General features: G+C 37.8%; 1 protein-coding gene across 1 annotated transcript in view; it reads right to left on the bottom strand.

Annotated features, from left to right (window-relative positions):
* Positions 1-5,104: 5,104 nt before the first annotated feature.
* Positions 5,105-16,572, bottom strand: part of LOC109106551 (collagen alpha-1(XVIII) chain-like) — a 59,864-nt gene continuing 48,396 nt past the window's right edge. Inside the window, exons 32-42 of the mRNA XM_042751883.1 lie at positions 16,445-16,486; positions 16,336-16,361; positions 16,163-16,234; positions 15,846-15,993; positions 15,538-15,605; positions 14,971-15,099; positions 14,841-14,891; positions 14,651-14,713; positions 10,035-10,232; positions 7,654-7,763; positions 5,105-5,822 (exon numbers count right to left, since the gene is read on the bottom strand). Coding sequence (XP_042607817.1) covers positions 5,582-5,822; positions 7,654-7,763; positions 10,035-10,232; positions 14,651-14,713; positions 14,841-14,891; positions 14,971-15,099; positions 15,538-15,605; positions 15,846-15,993; positions 16,163-16,234; positions 16,336-16,361; positions 16,445-16,486 — 1,148 coding nt within the window. The 3' untranslated portion in view covers positions 5,105-5,581. The remainder of the gene's footprint in view (positions 5,823-7,653; positions 7,764-10,034; positions 10,233-14,650; positions 14,714-14,840; positions 14,892-14,970; positions 15,100-15,537; positions 15,606-15,845; positions 15,994-16,162; positions 16,235-16,335; positions 16,362-16,444; positions 16,487-16,572) is intronic.

A 16,572-nucleotide genomic window follows, 5' to 3' on the forward strand; every position in this document is an offset into this window, starting at 1 on the left:
AGCAGAGGGGGGCTGCCAGACCACAGCGGTGGAGGAGACAGGAGCTGGTGGTACTCCTCTAATTTGTCAGTCTCCAGGCATTCGGGGCTAAACTCTGGATCAAGAGCCTCCTCTAGGCTGAACACGGGAACAGTATTGCACTCTGGAGGAGCGGACACCTGAGGGCGGTTTCTAGGAGCGGGTACTGGAGGGTGCTCTGGACTGGATTTTGGGGGCTGGAGCCCTGTCCACTTCATTTTGGCACTATCGCTGCGCCATACTCAGCTCACACTCAGTCGCAGTGCAGGGGGCAGAGCTCCTCTCACAACACAAACCTGAAAGTTACAAATCAAACGAAACCAGCACCATAAAAATCAACCCTTCAAACCTCAGCTCTGTCTCTCTCTCTGGCAATGGCTCGTCGGTCGCAGCGGCCCTGGCTCTCCGTCAGCGGTGAGGAGGATGAACTAATAATGAGACACACCTGGAAACAATGAACAATCAGGCAATACAATAGAATCCTGAAAGTTACAAAGCAAATGAAATAGAATCCTGAAAGTTACAAAGCAAATGAAATCAGTATCATTAAAATTAATCTTTGCAATGCAGAGGAAATACAGAAGCTGCATTAGGAGGGCCATTTAGATGAATTTACACACTGTTTAATGCAGGACATGAATGTTTTAACATGCAGTTACAAATGCATTAATACTGTTTTGATATTTTAAACATAAAATGTTGAAAACTGATATTTGATTTTTAAATTTTTTTTTTAAATTAAAAGATGTTTTAAATGTGAAATTAAAACTGTCAGTAGGTGGCAGCAAGTCACTGTTAATAAGCGAGTTGTGATCATGTTGCTCAGAGACACAAATTGGAATTATATTTGTTGGCGAAATAGATCAAAAACAGTCAATTATGTCTAACATCAGTGTGTTAAATTCTTTTTTATTGAACTGCTGTATGAAGTCTCTGCATGATACTGATAAACTATATGAAGTGATATAAATATACTCATTTCTGCCCCAATATCTTGAATTTTGTGATCATTCTAAACGCATTTTATTGAATTGAATCATGCAGTGAAAGAACGTGCACTTGTCTAAACTACTAGACTTCCTGCCTTAAACTATAGTGAACTTACTTGGTAGCTCTCTCATGAGTCATGGATGTTAGTTAGCAAGACAAATTAACTATATTTGACTTTTGGATAATTAGCTGTAAATTTGAGGCACAGGTAGCTTAAAGACTTTTGTTCATCCCCACTCACGTCCACACTAAGACAAACACAACTGGAAAGGGAGGAAGGCCTTACTTACTTACTAGATAGATAGATAGATAGATATTGTAATGCATTACTTTTAAAAGTAACTTTCCCCAACACTGCTATTCTCGTCCATCACGCCAGTATGTTGATGTGAATGCTGGGCATTTGCTCAAAAACATGAGAAAAAACAAAACAAAATAAATAACAGAAAGCAGAACAAACGCTTCAAGAATATGTCAGAAATCTGTGTATGATTGACGTGACCTGCACTCTCCTGCTCCTCAGGCCATCATCAGACGAACACATCCTCCAGTGGAAAACACCATCTCTGACCTTCTCAGATCAGCACTGCTCTGTCACGATCTGTCACTTGAAATAAAAACCTTAAGAAAGCTATTTAAAGATATGCAAGCCAAGTGAAGAAGATCATATCTATGGCTTTGGAGGTGAATGCAGGCAGTGTTATATTAAACACACTCACGCAACACACACACAACGCTTCCAGAGAAGCCATGATTGAGGTCTGATTGTGTTTCTATGGCATGTGCTGCAGGAATATACAGCTGTTTGCTCTGATGGGCAGGGCACCATACATTCAAATCACTGTTTATCAAGGTAATGACAGCCTATTGAGGCCAGACATAACCGATATAACTTGAGATAATTACAGTAGGTGTACCAAGCTAAACTAAATCTGGAGACTGTAACGACTTTTTCTGGCAAATAAGTGTCTTTAATGAGCTTCTTTATAAGTTGAGTGCCGGAACTGCCCTGCGCTGCTTCGCTGTAATTAATCCTCACAATGGAAATTTGGCTCTTTGTTGTGGCATTGAGCCTGAAACTGATGAAAGAGCGTCAGGAAACACACTGATTCTCCAATGTGCTTCACATGTGCACAGCTAGAGCTCAGCCATATGAACCGCTGCTATATCCTCAGCGAACATAAAGTCACCCTAACCTTCAATACCCTAATGAGCCTAAACGAGCCAATCACAGAGCAGGACTGACACAGCTGATCACTCCACACATCATCACACTGCATGTGGAGGCATGTGAGCTGATTCCATAATCTTACCTGTACATTAAAGCTTCCGCTACAAGAAATAGTCTGTTACATTGTAAAAACAATCATAGACAAAAACTGCTACAATATGACAGTTATATTAATTCTGAACTCCTCCAAGGTCATTTTCACTACAAACGATACGAGTCTACCGTAACTGTTTAGTTAATTTTTGCTATTTAGTTTTTTTAATGCTATTTAAAAAAAGAAGAAGAAGAAGAAGAAGAAAAAAACCTCCAGTACACTTCTGCATAGGGCTGGGCGATATGAGCAAAAATTAATATTTCTGTATTTTTTGGCTAATTTGCGGTATACGGTAGCCTATCTATCTCTGTATTCTGTAAGTGAGTGTAAGCATGTAGGCAAATATTATGTGCAAAAAAGGGTTAAAATCACATTACATTGTAACATTGCACTCTAAAAAAAAAGCTAGAGTTAAAGTTACTAAACTAAAAATGAAAATAATAAAAAGCACAGACTAATTGAGTAAAAGGCTACTTTGATTACCCCTTTACACTTTACAGTTAGTGCTATCATACAAATACACTTACTCGTAGGTTTAAAAATCTACATATGCCACATTTATTGTCCAACTACAAATATTTCAGCAAAATGTATATTTTTAGTCAGAGTTACTGCGCTCTTACTTCACTGAGCTCTGTGTGTTTGGTGCGCATGCGCGCAGCGGCGCTCGTTTTAAATGAAGTCTGTGGAGTTTAGCGGAGAATCGCTAAAGCAGAAGTTCATGCACTTCTGACGGGAAAATGGAAATTTTCCATGGCCTTTTAACATTTACAGATGGAGAATATACCTGTGAAAAGCAAGTTATGCATGAAGGAAGACAGCACATCTTCGACACATTAAACAGAGCGTCTGACGCGGCGAGCGCGAGCCGATTTCAACTCAGACTATAAACTACAGGCTGCTAGGAGAGAAATAAAACACAGAAATTATTTAAATGCAAAACAAACAAACAAAAAAACGCTCTGATTGGTTGACCTCTTCATCTTTTTCTGTAGCTTGTTTTGAATACTGCGCGTGACAGAGGCGTCACTAGATATTTATGTAGTTTAAAGTGACGAATCGTACCAGCGAACCTGAGGTCAAAATGCGTACAGGTTGGCAGGTCTGACTTTTGGTGAATGTTTCATTTGTTTGAAAGAAAGAGTGAGTCTGCGGAGTGATATGAAAGTAGTTCCGGTTTCAGTGAGAGAGCGGACTGATATTCAGCATTGAGCGATTTAAGTTGCTCCAAATATTGTGGCATTCAAAAATGATGTAAAATTGTATTTAAATTCTTAAAAGCAGCTGAAAAAAGGAAAATTGAATTAAGTTGAATTAAATAGTTCTAATTTGCTATGTTTCATTAGTATATATTTTCTTTTCTGCTTCAGTGTCTGCTTGGGTTTATTTGCAGCTGTATTTAACATTGATAATGTGTGTTTGTTATTTAAAGACATTTAATAAAGTAGTTCTTTTCTTATTTGACCAATCAGAATCAGGTATTCCAGAAATTATTTGACTTCTCTACTCAATAGCATGACTGTGGAGAGCAATAATATTAATATTAAAATAAAACAAATATAAAATGTACTGTCCTGCGAGACAGCCAGAGAGTTTCAGGACAGTTTTTGTCATCAAGCAAATGTATATATTCCACGTTGTTTCTGGAAATTCTGCTGCAAGAACTAATTTGGCGACAAATATGTTTAAAGTGATCAATGAATAAAATAAAAGTAATGTCTTGTAATTGTTTTTGGAGCATAATAAAAACTAAACTAATAGTATAAAAGTGTAATATAAAGTATAAAATAAAATGATAAAGTCTGAGGATGCTTTTTTGTTACAATAAATAATGATAAATGTACATTTCAGATAAAAGCTAAAAAGACCAATGATAACGTCAGACTGATGTGAAGCCAGGACATGTGCAGTAAATTCATATTAAAAGCTGTGACCTCTTAAAGTCACTGTTTACATGGATTTTCCACAACATTCCTCCGTGAGGGGAAACAGGCGTGCTGTTGGTAAATGATGTGCTGCGTACGGCTGATGTAATGCTGTGTTAGTGCCAGTCTGAGGGTGGCAAACCTCACCGGTCCAGAAAAACAAGCCAAACTCATGCCAGCTCAGAGAGAGAGAGAGAGAGAGAGAGAGAGAGAGAGAGAGAGAGAGAGAGAGAGAGAGAGAGAGAGAGAGAGAGAGAGAGAGAGAGAGAGAGGGAGAGAGAGAGAGATATGTGATGAGGAGAGAGAGAGAGAGAGAGAGAGAGAGAGAGAGAGAGAGAGCACATCATCAGCACACACAACATTCACCTTCTGCTTGACCACAGGACAGTCTTTCTAAATAAACAGCACAATATGTGTCCCTGCAGCACAGAAGCAGTCATCAGTAGCACAGGTATATTTGTAGCAATAGACAACAATACATTGTATGGGTCACAATTATACATTTCTCTTTTATGACAAAAATCATTAGGATATTAAGATCATGTTCCATGAAGATATTTAGTAAATTTCCTACCGTAAATATATCAAAACTTAATTTTTGATTAGTAATATGCATTGCTAAGAACTTCATTTGAACAACTTTAAAGATGATTTTTTTCAATATTTAGATTTTTTTGCTCCCTAAGATTCCAGATTTTCAAATAGTTGTATCTCAGACAAATATTGTCCTCCTAACAAACCATACATCAATGGAGAGATCATTTATTCCAAAAATGTACCCTTACGACTGGTTTTGTGTTCCAGGGTCACATATGAAAATAACAAGTACTTAAAGATCAAATTTGGAAAAAAAAAAATTTTTATTCAATAGACAAGCATTGCTTCAATTGACTTGCTTTAAAAAAATCTATAAAAATGTGATTTGATGCTGATCTGATCTCTTAATCAGATTGATTGAGATCTCAGTGAAATGGATGCAGTATCCAAACATTTAAAAAAAAGCATAATTCAAACAGTTAAATTACATATTTATCCTTACTCAATTTTGATTGCTGTGCGGTCACTGTATAAATAAAACACTGAAATTAAATTAAATACAAACAGAATAAGAAACAAATATCTGACATGATCAAAAATACTTTTTTTTTTTTGGAAAATCAACAACAAAAATACAATATAAAAAAGTACAGTGCATCCAAATAAAGAAAGCGGCTCTCCGCAGTCCATCACTGGGATGGTCAGCACTCTTTACACCGGAGAGCGCTGGCTTGGGCTGTGCTAAAGTTCATGTGGCCAGAGCCTGAGACGGACTGCTCGCGGGCTTCAGGATCTGTGGTGCCACCGTCTGTGGAGCTCCTGCAGCGTCTGATGCTCGTGGCTGGTCTGGACGCACAGGACGATGAAGCGGTTGGAGCAGCTGCGGGTTTGCTGGTTCAGTAAGCCGCTGTAGAGGAACGACGCTTGACCGGTGATGGCCATGTCACCCGCTCTCCACGACTCACAGCTCAGAGCGGACAGACGCTTGCCTCTCTCTGAGGAGCCGTGCCACACCGCCTTCTGAGGCCTGAAACAAAACATGATCTGTGTGTCTTTTCCAGTGAACTGACACACATCAACCTTCTATTCATCTGTGAATCCTGAAAAATAAAACGTGTCACCGTTTCCGAAAAAATTGCTGACACCTATTGTAGCACATCTGTGAATCCTGAAAATAATCAGAAATGTGTCTTGAGCAGTTTCCACAAAAATATTGTGATTTCTGAAGATCATGTGACACTGAAGACTGGAGTAATGATGCTGAAAATACAGCTGCGCATCACAGAAATACATTACACTTTAACAGAGATTCACACAGAAAATAGCTGTTTTACACTGTTATATTATTTCACTGTTTTTACTGTATTTTTGATAAAATAAGTTTGCTGTTTGAATTGTACTGGACATATGATTTGTCTAAAAAAGCAGTAATCATGAAGGTCCATCCCTAAACCTGGCCCTCAATTCTGCATCATTCATACAAAAACTCCACCAGTTGAACAAAGCATCATATACAGTAGTTATGAACCGTCATGAGACGGTGTGGACCATTCAGCTTCACAAAACCTGCTGAAGGACTAAAGCTTCACTCCTGAAGCCCTCCAGACAATAACAAGAGACACAGAGCACTATCAGAGACTTTCACATTAACATCAGGTTAACGATGCGTAATAAATCTTTAATGATCTTCTCAGAGCGTTAGCAGAAACACATTATTCATACATCGCTCCTGGAATGCGGATTATTCATAGAATGTACAGTGCATCATGTCTGGAGTGTGTGTGAATGTGTGTCAGCATCGAATCTGTGCATCGCACCATGTTCTTATTTCTGATTTGATCTCATTTTAAGATAAATACAGACATGTTATACGTGTCTGCTATCATTCATATTAACAGCTAAACAGATGCTTTCTCCAGGAACATCTCATGAGTTTGGACCTTTTAGAGAAATGCTTAATGAATAACAACGTATTTAAACCTGAATAAATCAGTCGACTAAAACTAAAACAATCAGTTGACTGAAATATGACTAAAACTAAATAGCATTTTAGTCTAAAGGCTATGGATAGAACTGAATCAAAATTTGCTGTGAAAAGAAACGCTTTCCCATAATAATAAAAGTGATAAATGATAAAACGCAAGTGATGTGAGGTTTTAGTTTATAAAACATGTAAATAACTGGAAGTTTTGAACAGTTACACTCTTAAAAATAAAGGTGCTGATAAGGTTCTTCACAGTGATGTCATAGAAGAAGCATTTTTGGTTCCACAAAGAACCATTCAGTCAGAGCTTCTTTAAAGAACCATCTCTCTCTTAGCTTTTTATAATCTCAAGAACCTTCTTTCACCACAAAGGAGCTTTTGTGAAACTGAAAGGTTCTTCAGATGTTAAAGGTTCTTTCTGGACCCGTTTAGACAAAAAGGTTCTTCTATGGCATCGTGAAGCACCTTTATTTTTAAGAGTGTATGAAGAGTTTATGACACACCGCCGCTCTGTGAAACATCTCTTCTGCTCCTGCATTCACACAGAAACGCCAAAGACATCCACAAACCTCACAAACAAGCTTAAAACAGCTACTAGCCGACCACAATTACTGCTCCTCTGTCACGGCCTCATCCCAGGATATATTTACCGGCCTGGAGTATAAATACACACAGAACCAGAAATAACAGACAGGGGTGGAGGAGTATGAAAGCCAGAGGCGTCTGGATTGTGGTCAGCACAGATCTTCACTAGAGTCTGAGCAGTTCATGAGGCACAGAGACAGGTCTGAACGCAGACATCTAAAATGTGCATAACACAGCGCGTGTGATGGGATCTGGAAGCTGTGGAAGGGGTGTTTTACTCAGGACTCACCAGAAGGGGTCGCTCATCACGTCTCGCCCGTCGAAGGAGTACAGCGGGACGCCGGGAGGCAGGAGATGACTGGAGAAGATGCTGTGCCAGTTCTTGAACAGGACTTCACCCTGCACACATCATTACAGCACGTGCACTAATATCAGACTCTTCAGAGAACAACCTTCCTTCTCTCATAACTGAGGCTTTAAAGCTTTGAAAGACACAATAACAGTATGATTTAATAGCTTTGTGTGCAGATCAATACATGCACTAGTGTTCAAAGGTTTGGGCTTGCTAATATTTTGTGATGTTTCTGAATGAGTCTCTTCTGCTCAGCAAGGATGCATTTATTTGATCAAAAATACAGTAAAATATGTGTAATATTATTACAGTGTAAAACAGCTGTTTTCTGTGTGAATCTCTGTTAAAGTGTAATGTATTTCTGTGATGTGCAGCTGTATTTTCAGCATCATTACTCCAGTCTTCAGTGTCACATGATCTTCAGAAATCATTCTAATATGATGATTTGCTGCTCAAGAAACATTTCTGATTATTATCAATGTTGAACACAGTTGTGCTGGTACTTATTTTTGTGGAAACTGTGACACATTTTATTTTTCAGGATTCACAGATGAATAGAAAGTTCAGAAGAACAGCATTTATCTGACATGGAAATCTTTTCTAACATTTTAAATGTATTTACTGTCACTTTTGATCAATTCAATGTGTCCTTTAATAAATCCATGATGAATTAAATGATTAATTTTCTGTACTTCTCCAAACGTTCAGACATGTATATGCACAGTATATTGTGATGTAATGATGGATGTGATGCTGCCTCCTCAGGGTCGTCCAGGAATTAACGGGCGTAAGGGTGAAAAAGGAGATTCTGTCGGTTTACCTGTGAGTTTCTCTCATGTGTCCCCAGAAAAACTATTATTACTTTATTAGAAAAAAGTGAGCGTTCTTACTTTTAGCAATTTCTACTGTTTTGGTTCTGAAATTTGGTTCAAATTCATCTCTCATATTTTTCAAATCAAATGTCACAGATTACTACAGTAGCACGTCATCATTCTGCAGCCTTGAAGCCCATGCTTTGTCTGTCTCAAACGTTTTAAGACATTATTGCTTAATAATTGTATATATGGATACTTTAAGTGGCACGTCAGTAAGTAACTAGAAAAAAAGATTGTTGAGCTCTCTGTTTCTCACACAATTTCATGCCTTTTCCCAAAACACAGGACTTGATATTCTTTAAAGATTCGAGAAGATATTTAAAGGAATAGTGCACAATATTTTTGTGGAAACTGTGATACATTTTATTTTTCAGGATTCACAGATGAACAGAAAGTTCAGAAGAACAGCATTTATTTGAGATAGAAATATTTTGCAACATTATTTCACTACTGTCAAATTCAACCAATTCAAAACAACCAAGATGAATAAAAGTGTTAATTTCTTATTAACTTTTGAACAGTAGTGTGTGTTGCTACTGACTAAAATCTTGACATCCTCCTTTGCTCTTCTTGAGTTCATGACTGATTCATTAACAAATAAATTCTTTCAAGTGAATCATTTGATCTGCTGCACAAAACAATGATTTGTTTATAAACTGAAATGATCCGGTTCTCGACTCAGAGCAGCATTTCCAGCTCACTAGAGAGGAAAGATATCAGTAAATCAAACATACAGCATAGCGTGCTCAACAAAAGTTTGCTTTGGAACGGCATGAGGGAGACTAAATGATTTGATATTTTGGGTGAACTATCCCTTTAAGTCCTATTCACATCAATAACAGAACAAATAAGTGTCCCTGCAGCACAGAAGCAGTCATCAGTAGCACAGGTATATTTGTAGAAATAGACAACAATACATTGTATGAGTCACAATTACACATTTCTCTTTTATGCAAAAATCATTAGGATATTAAGTAAAGATCATGTTCCTTGAAGATATTTAGTAAACTGTCCTACCCTAAATATATCAAAACTTAATTTTTGATTAGTAATATGCATTGCTAAGAACTTCATTTGAACAACTTTAAAGATGATTTTCTCAATATTTTAGATTTTTTTGCTCCCTCAGATTCCAGATTTTCAAATAGTTGTATCTCAGACAAATATTGTCCTCCTAACAAACCACACATCAATGGAGAGATTATTTATTCAGCTTTCAGATGATGTATACATCTCAGTTTCAAAATATGGACCCTTATGACTGGTTTTGTGCTCCAGGTGGGTCACAAATGTCTATTCACACAACATTCAAATGAAAACGCGTTGAGAAGCATTCACTATAGTTGAGCACAGGCCTTAAATAAAAAACAAATGACTTTCCTTTACAAAGAAATGTGACAGCGTGAGTGATTTATCAGTAAGAATGACAGAAAGCCGCTTTACCCTCAGGTTGACGATCGGCATGTTTGTTCGGTACATGGGCTGCACGGTGTCAATCAGGTCCTGTAGGTGGTGTGAGAGGAAGGCCTTGTAGTCGTCTCTGATGCCCATGGCTTGAGCTTGAGTCCTGCACAGTTTATTGACGGAGTGGATGGAGCCCAGGTTTCCCGTCAGCGGCGTGTTGAGAGCCACCAGCCTCAGCTGAGACACACAGAAGAACACAGGGTCAGCACAGAGACGGACGCACACACCCACATCCACGCAGTCTCTCTCAAACTCTGCTGTCAGTCTGCGAAGGAACCAGCTTATGTGCTGCTGAGTTACATACAAACATTCCAGTTTTTATTTATGTGTGATTATTTTGTGTGAACATAAACAGTAGTTTGGGCTCTGCTGTTAATAACCTCTAATATAGTAATGTTCCAAATGAGAGGCTTCCCAGAATAGTTTGCAGTATTAGTTGAGAGAGATTTTCTTTCTTTAGTAGACCTAACTATTGTCATCGGCAGACGTCGTTCTGAATGATCGCACCGGCGGAGGAACTGAGAATAATAGAAACACTTCGGCGTGCACATAAACACACAGAAAACAGAGATGTGTCTCTCTTCACAAACACAGATCTTCACCAACAGCAGATGGACGGCACCATCATTTAATCTAAAACTTCAACTCTGGGTGTGAAAAAAACCATACTATCCACACTGTTGTCAGAAAATATTATTTTAATTTAAATTCACCAATACATTATATGATATACATTTTTTGAGATTTGAATATTTAATATTTCTCATATATACACACACATTATATACATTATATTTAATATTGTGTAGACAGTGTGTAAACATTTATATATTTTGAAATTGTAGCAAAAGTGTCCAAAAATAATTAAAAAATAAATAGATATTATTTAAAAACAAAAAAATACTTTTTGAGGAAACTCTATATAGATGAATTATTTCTGTATATATTTACTAAAATATGTTAATATATTATATATAATAACACACTGCTGTTCAAAAGTTTTTAATGAAGTTGATTATTTTATTCAGCAAGGAGGCATTGAGTTGATTAAAAGTAACAATAAAGACATTTATAATGATCTCTAAAGGATTGTGACTCTAAAGACTGAGATCACAACCATAAATTAAATTTTAACATATATTCACATAGAAAACAGCTATTTTAAATTGTCAGAATATTTCATAATGTTACTGTTTTTAGTGTAATTTTGATCAAATGAATGCAGCCTTGGGGAACAGAAGAGACTTCTCTCAAAAACATTGACATATCTTACTGACCCCAAACTACTGAGTGCTGGTGTACATTACTGCTACAGTCTTTCATCACTCGAGTCATGACCAGTCAACTTGAAACAACAATGTTGTTTATACTTCCAAAATAATCACTGTAAATATAAGTGTTGTGAATATTCAATATATTGTCCAGTCTTCATTTAAACACAGACTAGAGAAAACCCAGAACACATCATCTGTTTCTCTTCTCTCTCTAGGCGTCTTTACTCAGCCCAGTTAATGCTGCTCAAAATAATTCAGGGGCGGAGCTTGTGGTGCTGGGGGGCGGGGCCCGGCCCCTCCTAATGATTGAAAGATTCAACTAAATATTTGTTAATTAATTAATGTTTTCAACTCAAAAGTAAATATGCACAAAATGTAGTTATTTTAAATTATTTTGTAAATAAATAAAATCAAACTTACTAATGGTTTCCCCAATCTCATTTGCATAAGAAGTTGTGCAGTTTGGCTCATAATATGTTATATAGCCTACAACATACAAAAAACACTGATGAATCTGGACCTAACCAAAATAAAGTTAGATGAAAGGAATCTGGACCTAACCAAAATAAAGTCAGATGAAGATGACTCCGGACAATCCGCAGGACGCTCGTTGTAGCTCAGTGCTCTACATTTATGACAAGAAAAGGACCATTTACATCCAAATTATACATCCATATTTTCAATTTATATAAACAAACTTTGTGGAAATCTATGGAATGTTATGTATCACTTTTATGCTGATGACACTGTTATTTACTGTACTGCATCATCTACTGCACAAGCCCTTGAACTTTTGCAGTCTGCGTTCAATAATGTTCAGAACCGTTTAAAACAGCTTAAGCTGGTCTTAAAATGTACAAAAGTCAAAAATAATGGTATTCACAAACTCAAGACAACTTCCAGTTTCTTCTTCAAGCATCTCAACTTTTGAAGGAAATTAAATTGAGTTAGTTAACAGTTATAAATATTTGGGTGTAATCATTGATTTTAAACTATGTTTCAGAACCCAGGTTAGCAATCTGGTTTCTAAGCTTAAGATAAAGCTTGGTTATCTTTACAGATCAAAATCATGCTTATCCATTCGCGCTAGAGAATACCTGGTACTGGTTGTGGTTATAGGACAAATAAATGTTTAATTATGATATATATGAATGCTTCTGCCCAATGTTTGAAGAAACTGGATGTTGTGTATCATTGTGCATTAGGTTTTTTCACTGGTTGTGGTTATAGGACACATTATTGTATACTTTATTATAAAGCTAAATGGCCCTCTCTTTATGCAAGAAGGTACACTCACTGGCTATGTTTCATTTACAAGGCACTTCTTGGATTACTTATTTGAGTGTCCTTTTAACAAGTAATCATGGCCATTATGGATTACGTTCAAATGATGTACTACACTTGTTGGTACCCCGTGTCAAAACAGAATTAGGAAAAAAAGCCTTTGTGTTTGCAGCACCTTCTGCCTGAAACCATCTTCAGAAATCACTGAAATTGACTACCTTCATTTCTTATAGACAGTTTGTTTCAACTCTGAAGAATGTGGAGCAGGTGAACATTGGTCAGTGTAATTGTTCATAAAGTTATATTAAGCCTTATTCAGCACTGGGTCTTGTGATATATATGTATGTGTATTTGATGGGGGGTTTTTTTGTATGTTGGAAACAGTTCCTTATGTTTCTTTTTTATGCTGCATCTTGGCCAGGTCTTTCTTGTAAAAGAGTTAAAAAAAAAATAAAAAAAAACTTATTTAATGCACACAGTTTTTCAGAATTAGGGCTATCAGTTTAATGCGTTAACTTAATTAATTAGTTATGAAAAATAATGCGGTTAAAATATTTGAACGCAGTTAGGGTTTAAATGGAGTTATGCCCTAAAATTCAAGATACAGGTGCAAAAATGCCCCTGTATGAGTTTCTCATATTTATATCATAAGATATCACACCAGCAGCGAGAGCAGTATCACAAGAGTGCTGCAGTCCCGAATATCATGAGTTTAAATGTGATTTTACACAACAGTTCAGTAAATAAGAAGTTGATATATTTTGTTTCATTTTAAAACACAAATATCATGTGTTTTTGCTCAATTTTACAGAGAACATATTACCTTTAGAGTCATAGCAGAGTTGTTGCATGTCTCTGACCATTTTAGTTTCTGAATGAATCTGTGTTTTGAATGAATCGTGTGAATCAATGACTCAAAAGACCATTCATAAAGAGAGGCCTTTACTTTATTCCTGAACGAATCACACATTAAAAAAAAACACACAAATCAAAAAATCATAAAGACATTTAACGCCACCTGCTGGAAGATTTAGTTTCTTATTAAGAGAATCATTTCATAAAAAATAATAAAAATAATAATAATAATAATGAAAACATTAAAGAAATAGTTCATCCCAAAAATGTAAATTCAGTCCTCATTTCCTCATGTCGTTTCAAACCTTTCTTTTTGTGGATCAAAAAAGAAGATATTTTGAAGACTGTTGGTAACAAAAATGTTTTGGTTACCAGTGACTTTCATTGTATGAACATAAACATCTAATATGTTTATCAAATTATCTTCTTTTATATACCATATTTTAAGCTAATATATCATAAATTAAATTTTAATCAAATAAAATACAACACACCAAACCAAAAATACAAAATGTAAACTCTACACTATACCATATAATTAAAAAATAGAAATAAATTATAATAATTTATCTTAAAAATTTTAATCCAAATACATCCCTAAACAAAATTGATTAATTAATCGAAACATCATGTAATTAATTAGGTTAAAATGTGTAATCTACTGACAGCCCTATTCAGAATATAAACTGCTTAATCGGCTATTTTCAGTATGATTTAACGTTACTAAATGTGTTTGTGTGCATGCTTTTGTGCGTTTAACTGAAGCAAGTCCAGCAGATATCTGTTTAAAAGCAGTGTAATTCACTCGTTGATTTGCTTAAAGTCTACTTTGCAATTCTGTTGGCAAACATGTTTATAGCGCATTCTATTCGATTACAGTGTTTATTGCTGGTGCAGCACAAATAGACAGCCCAGCCTTTACAAGTTATTATGACAACCTCACGCACATGCTGCTGCTCTGTGTGATCATCGTAAAACCGTACGTTTACTACAGAAATGCTAAAATGTATTTAAGAGTTTGACTGAGCAAATCAAACATCAAGCTGTGCCTCTGGTAAAGATGCATCACAGCCAGAGTAGATGACGCCAGCTCTGATTCACCTCAGCTCCTATACTGTTCTTCCACCTCTGAGCAGCTGTGTAAAGACACACACACACACACACACAAAGAGAGAGGCTTACCACGCTTCTGGTGTGTGTTCTGGGTGTGTGACGGAGCTGTGGGCTCAGGATCAGGGGCTCAGCCTGCAGACCAACACAGAAACACAAACAGTCACGCTGTAAATGACTTCGCACGCTCACGTTGTCCATATGAAGACAGTTTTGTGTCCAATATAATGTGTTGGATAAGATGTAAACATGCAGTCCTTACATCATTCTGTGAGAGGACGGGGGACAAATACATCTCAATCAGCCCGCCGAGCTGCAGAACAAACACCTCGTTAAGACCTCTAGCTGTGAAATATGAAGAGTATGAGGACTGATCTCGTTCAGAGAGTTACCTGAACCTCTCTCCAGCCTCCTGGAACCTTTATATAGAGTTTACTAGTGTCAGTGACGAAAGACAGCGTCCCGTGCTCGACCGCAGACGACTGCTGCCTCATGGCCTGCAGACTCACATACTTCCTGACCTGCAGGAAAACAACATGCCACTTAATACAGAGAAATAAAAACATACCTGTACGCTTCTTTCATCCATGGAACACAAGATGATATAGAACACACTTAGATGCTTATGCTGCTCTTTCCATATAACAAAAGCTGACAGTGTTGACTGAAAGTGTTTTATTCCTTTACTAAAAACTATGCATTCTTAGAAATGATGCATCTCTTCCAGGTCAAAATGGAGCTGAATGCATTATGAGAGTAAAGCTGGGTTACGTTTCTGAATGAAGCTGAGCACGAGCTCAGTTCTCCAGCTATGACAGAAACATGACAGTCTTCTGGAAACTGAGCTGATTTCCTGCTGTGAACATCTCAGGATCTCACTCGAGCAGAGCCACATGAAAGCAAATGCCGGAGTGATTTGACAGGTTTGATCAGACGGTTAGTGTTGTGTTTTGACTCACGGCGCTGGAGGCCTCAGCGGCTCGTCCCGGGGGCCCGGGGGGTCCAGGAGGGCCAGGGATCATCACGCCTGAAACAACATGAACTCTGAGCATCTATGCATATCAAAGTGAGATAGCAGCAGAAGTGTTTGCCTTCATCACGGTCAGATGAAGAGCTGTGGGCAGCGTTTGAAGCCCCTTATAGCCTTACATCAACAGCTCATCCACTCCACACACAAACACGTGAACCTCCTGACCTTCAGCGACCTGGACTGGGCTGAAGATGAGCGAGAATACAAGACTTCTGAAATGCCAAAGGTTTTTGGTACCAGGTCTGTGTTGTCCAGGAGGCCCGGGAGGTCCTGGTGGTCCAGGAGGTCCAGCGACACCGGCTCTCCCGAAACCTGGTGCACCAGGGGGTCCTCGTGGACCTGGATGACCAGGTGGTCCAATGATAGATTCTCCTTTAGCTCCCTGCTGACAAACCAACATTATTAGACATTTCACAGCATTGTGTGTGGAGGCTGTCCGTCTGGACTGTTTCTGAAAAACACCTGGTCAAATTAAAGGAACAGTTCATCCATTAATAAAAATGATCAGCACACTTAGATGTGTGTGTGTGTGTGTGTGTGTGTGTGTCTCTCACCGCTGAACCGGCTCTCCCAGGCATCCCAGCTTCTCCCGTCTCTCCTCTGAATCCCTGGTCACCTCTAGCAGTCTGACACAGTCACGCATTCAACAGCTCAGTCTCGACTCAATCAGTGTCTCGCAGTGAAGCGCTCTCAGTATCTGTGAGAGAATGTCTGAGATCAAACTCACCGTGACTTCGGTTCCCAGCGGGTCGCCTGTGAGAGAACAGATCAGAGCATCAGAAACATGCTCGAGTGAACTCTTAATGCTGTGATGTGAGTGGTTGTCAGGTGTGTACCGGAGGAGGATGAAGGCAGATCTCTGTCCCTGCTGGCTCCCTCTACAGGTCAGGAGCACACAATCAACACAAACCATCAGAGACACACAATACTGACTAAAACCGTTTGAAATACACAACACCTGAAA

This window comes from Cyprinus carpio, chromosome B24 (genome assembly GCF_018340385.1).
Source record: "Cyprinus carpio isolate SPL01 chromosome B24, ASM1834038v1, whole genome shotgun sequence".
Lineage (NCBI taxonomy): Eukaryota > Metazoa > Chordata > Actinopteri > Cypriniformes > Cyprinidae > Cyprinus > Cyprinus carpio.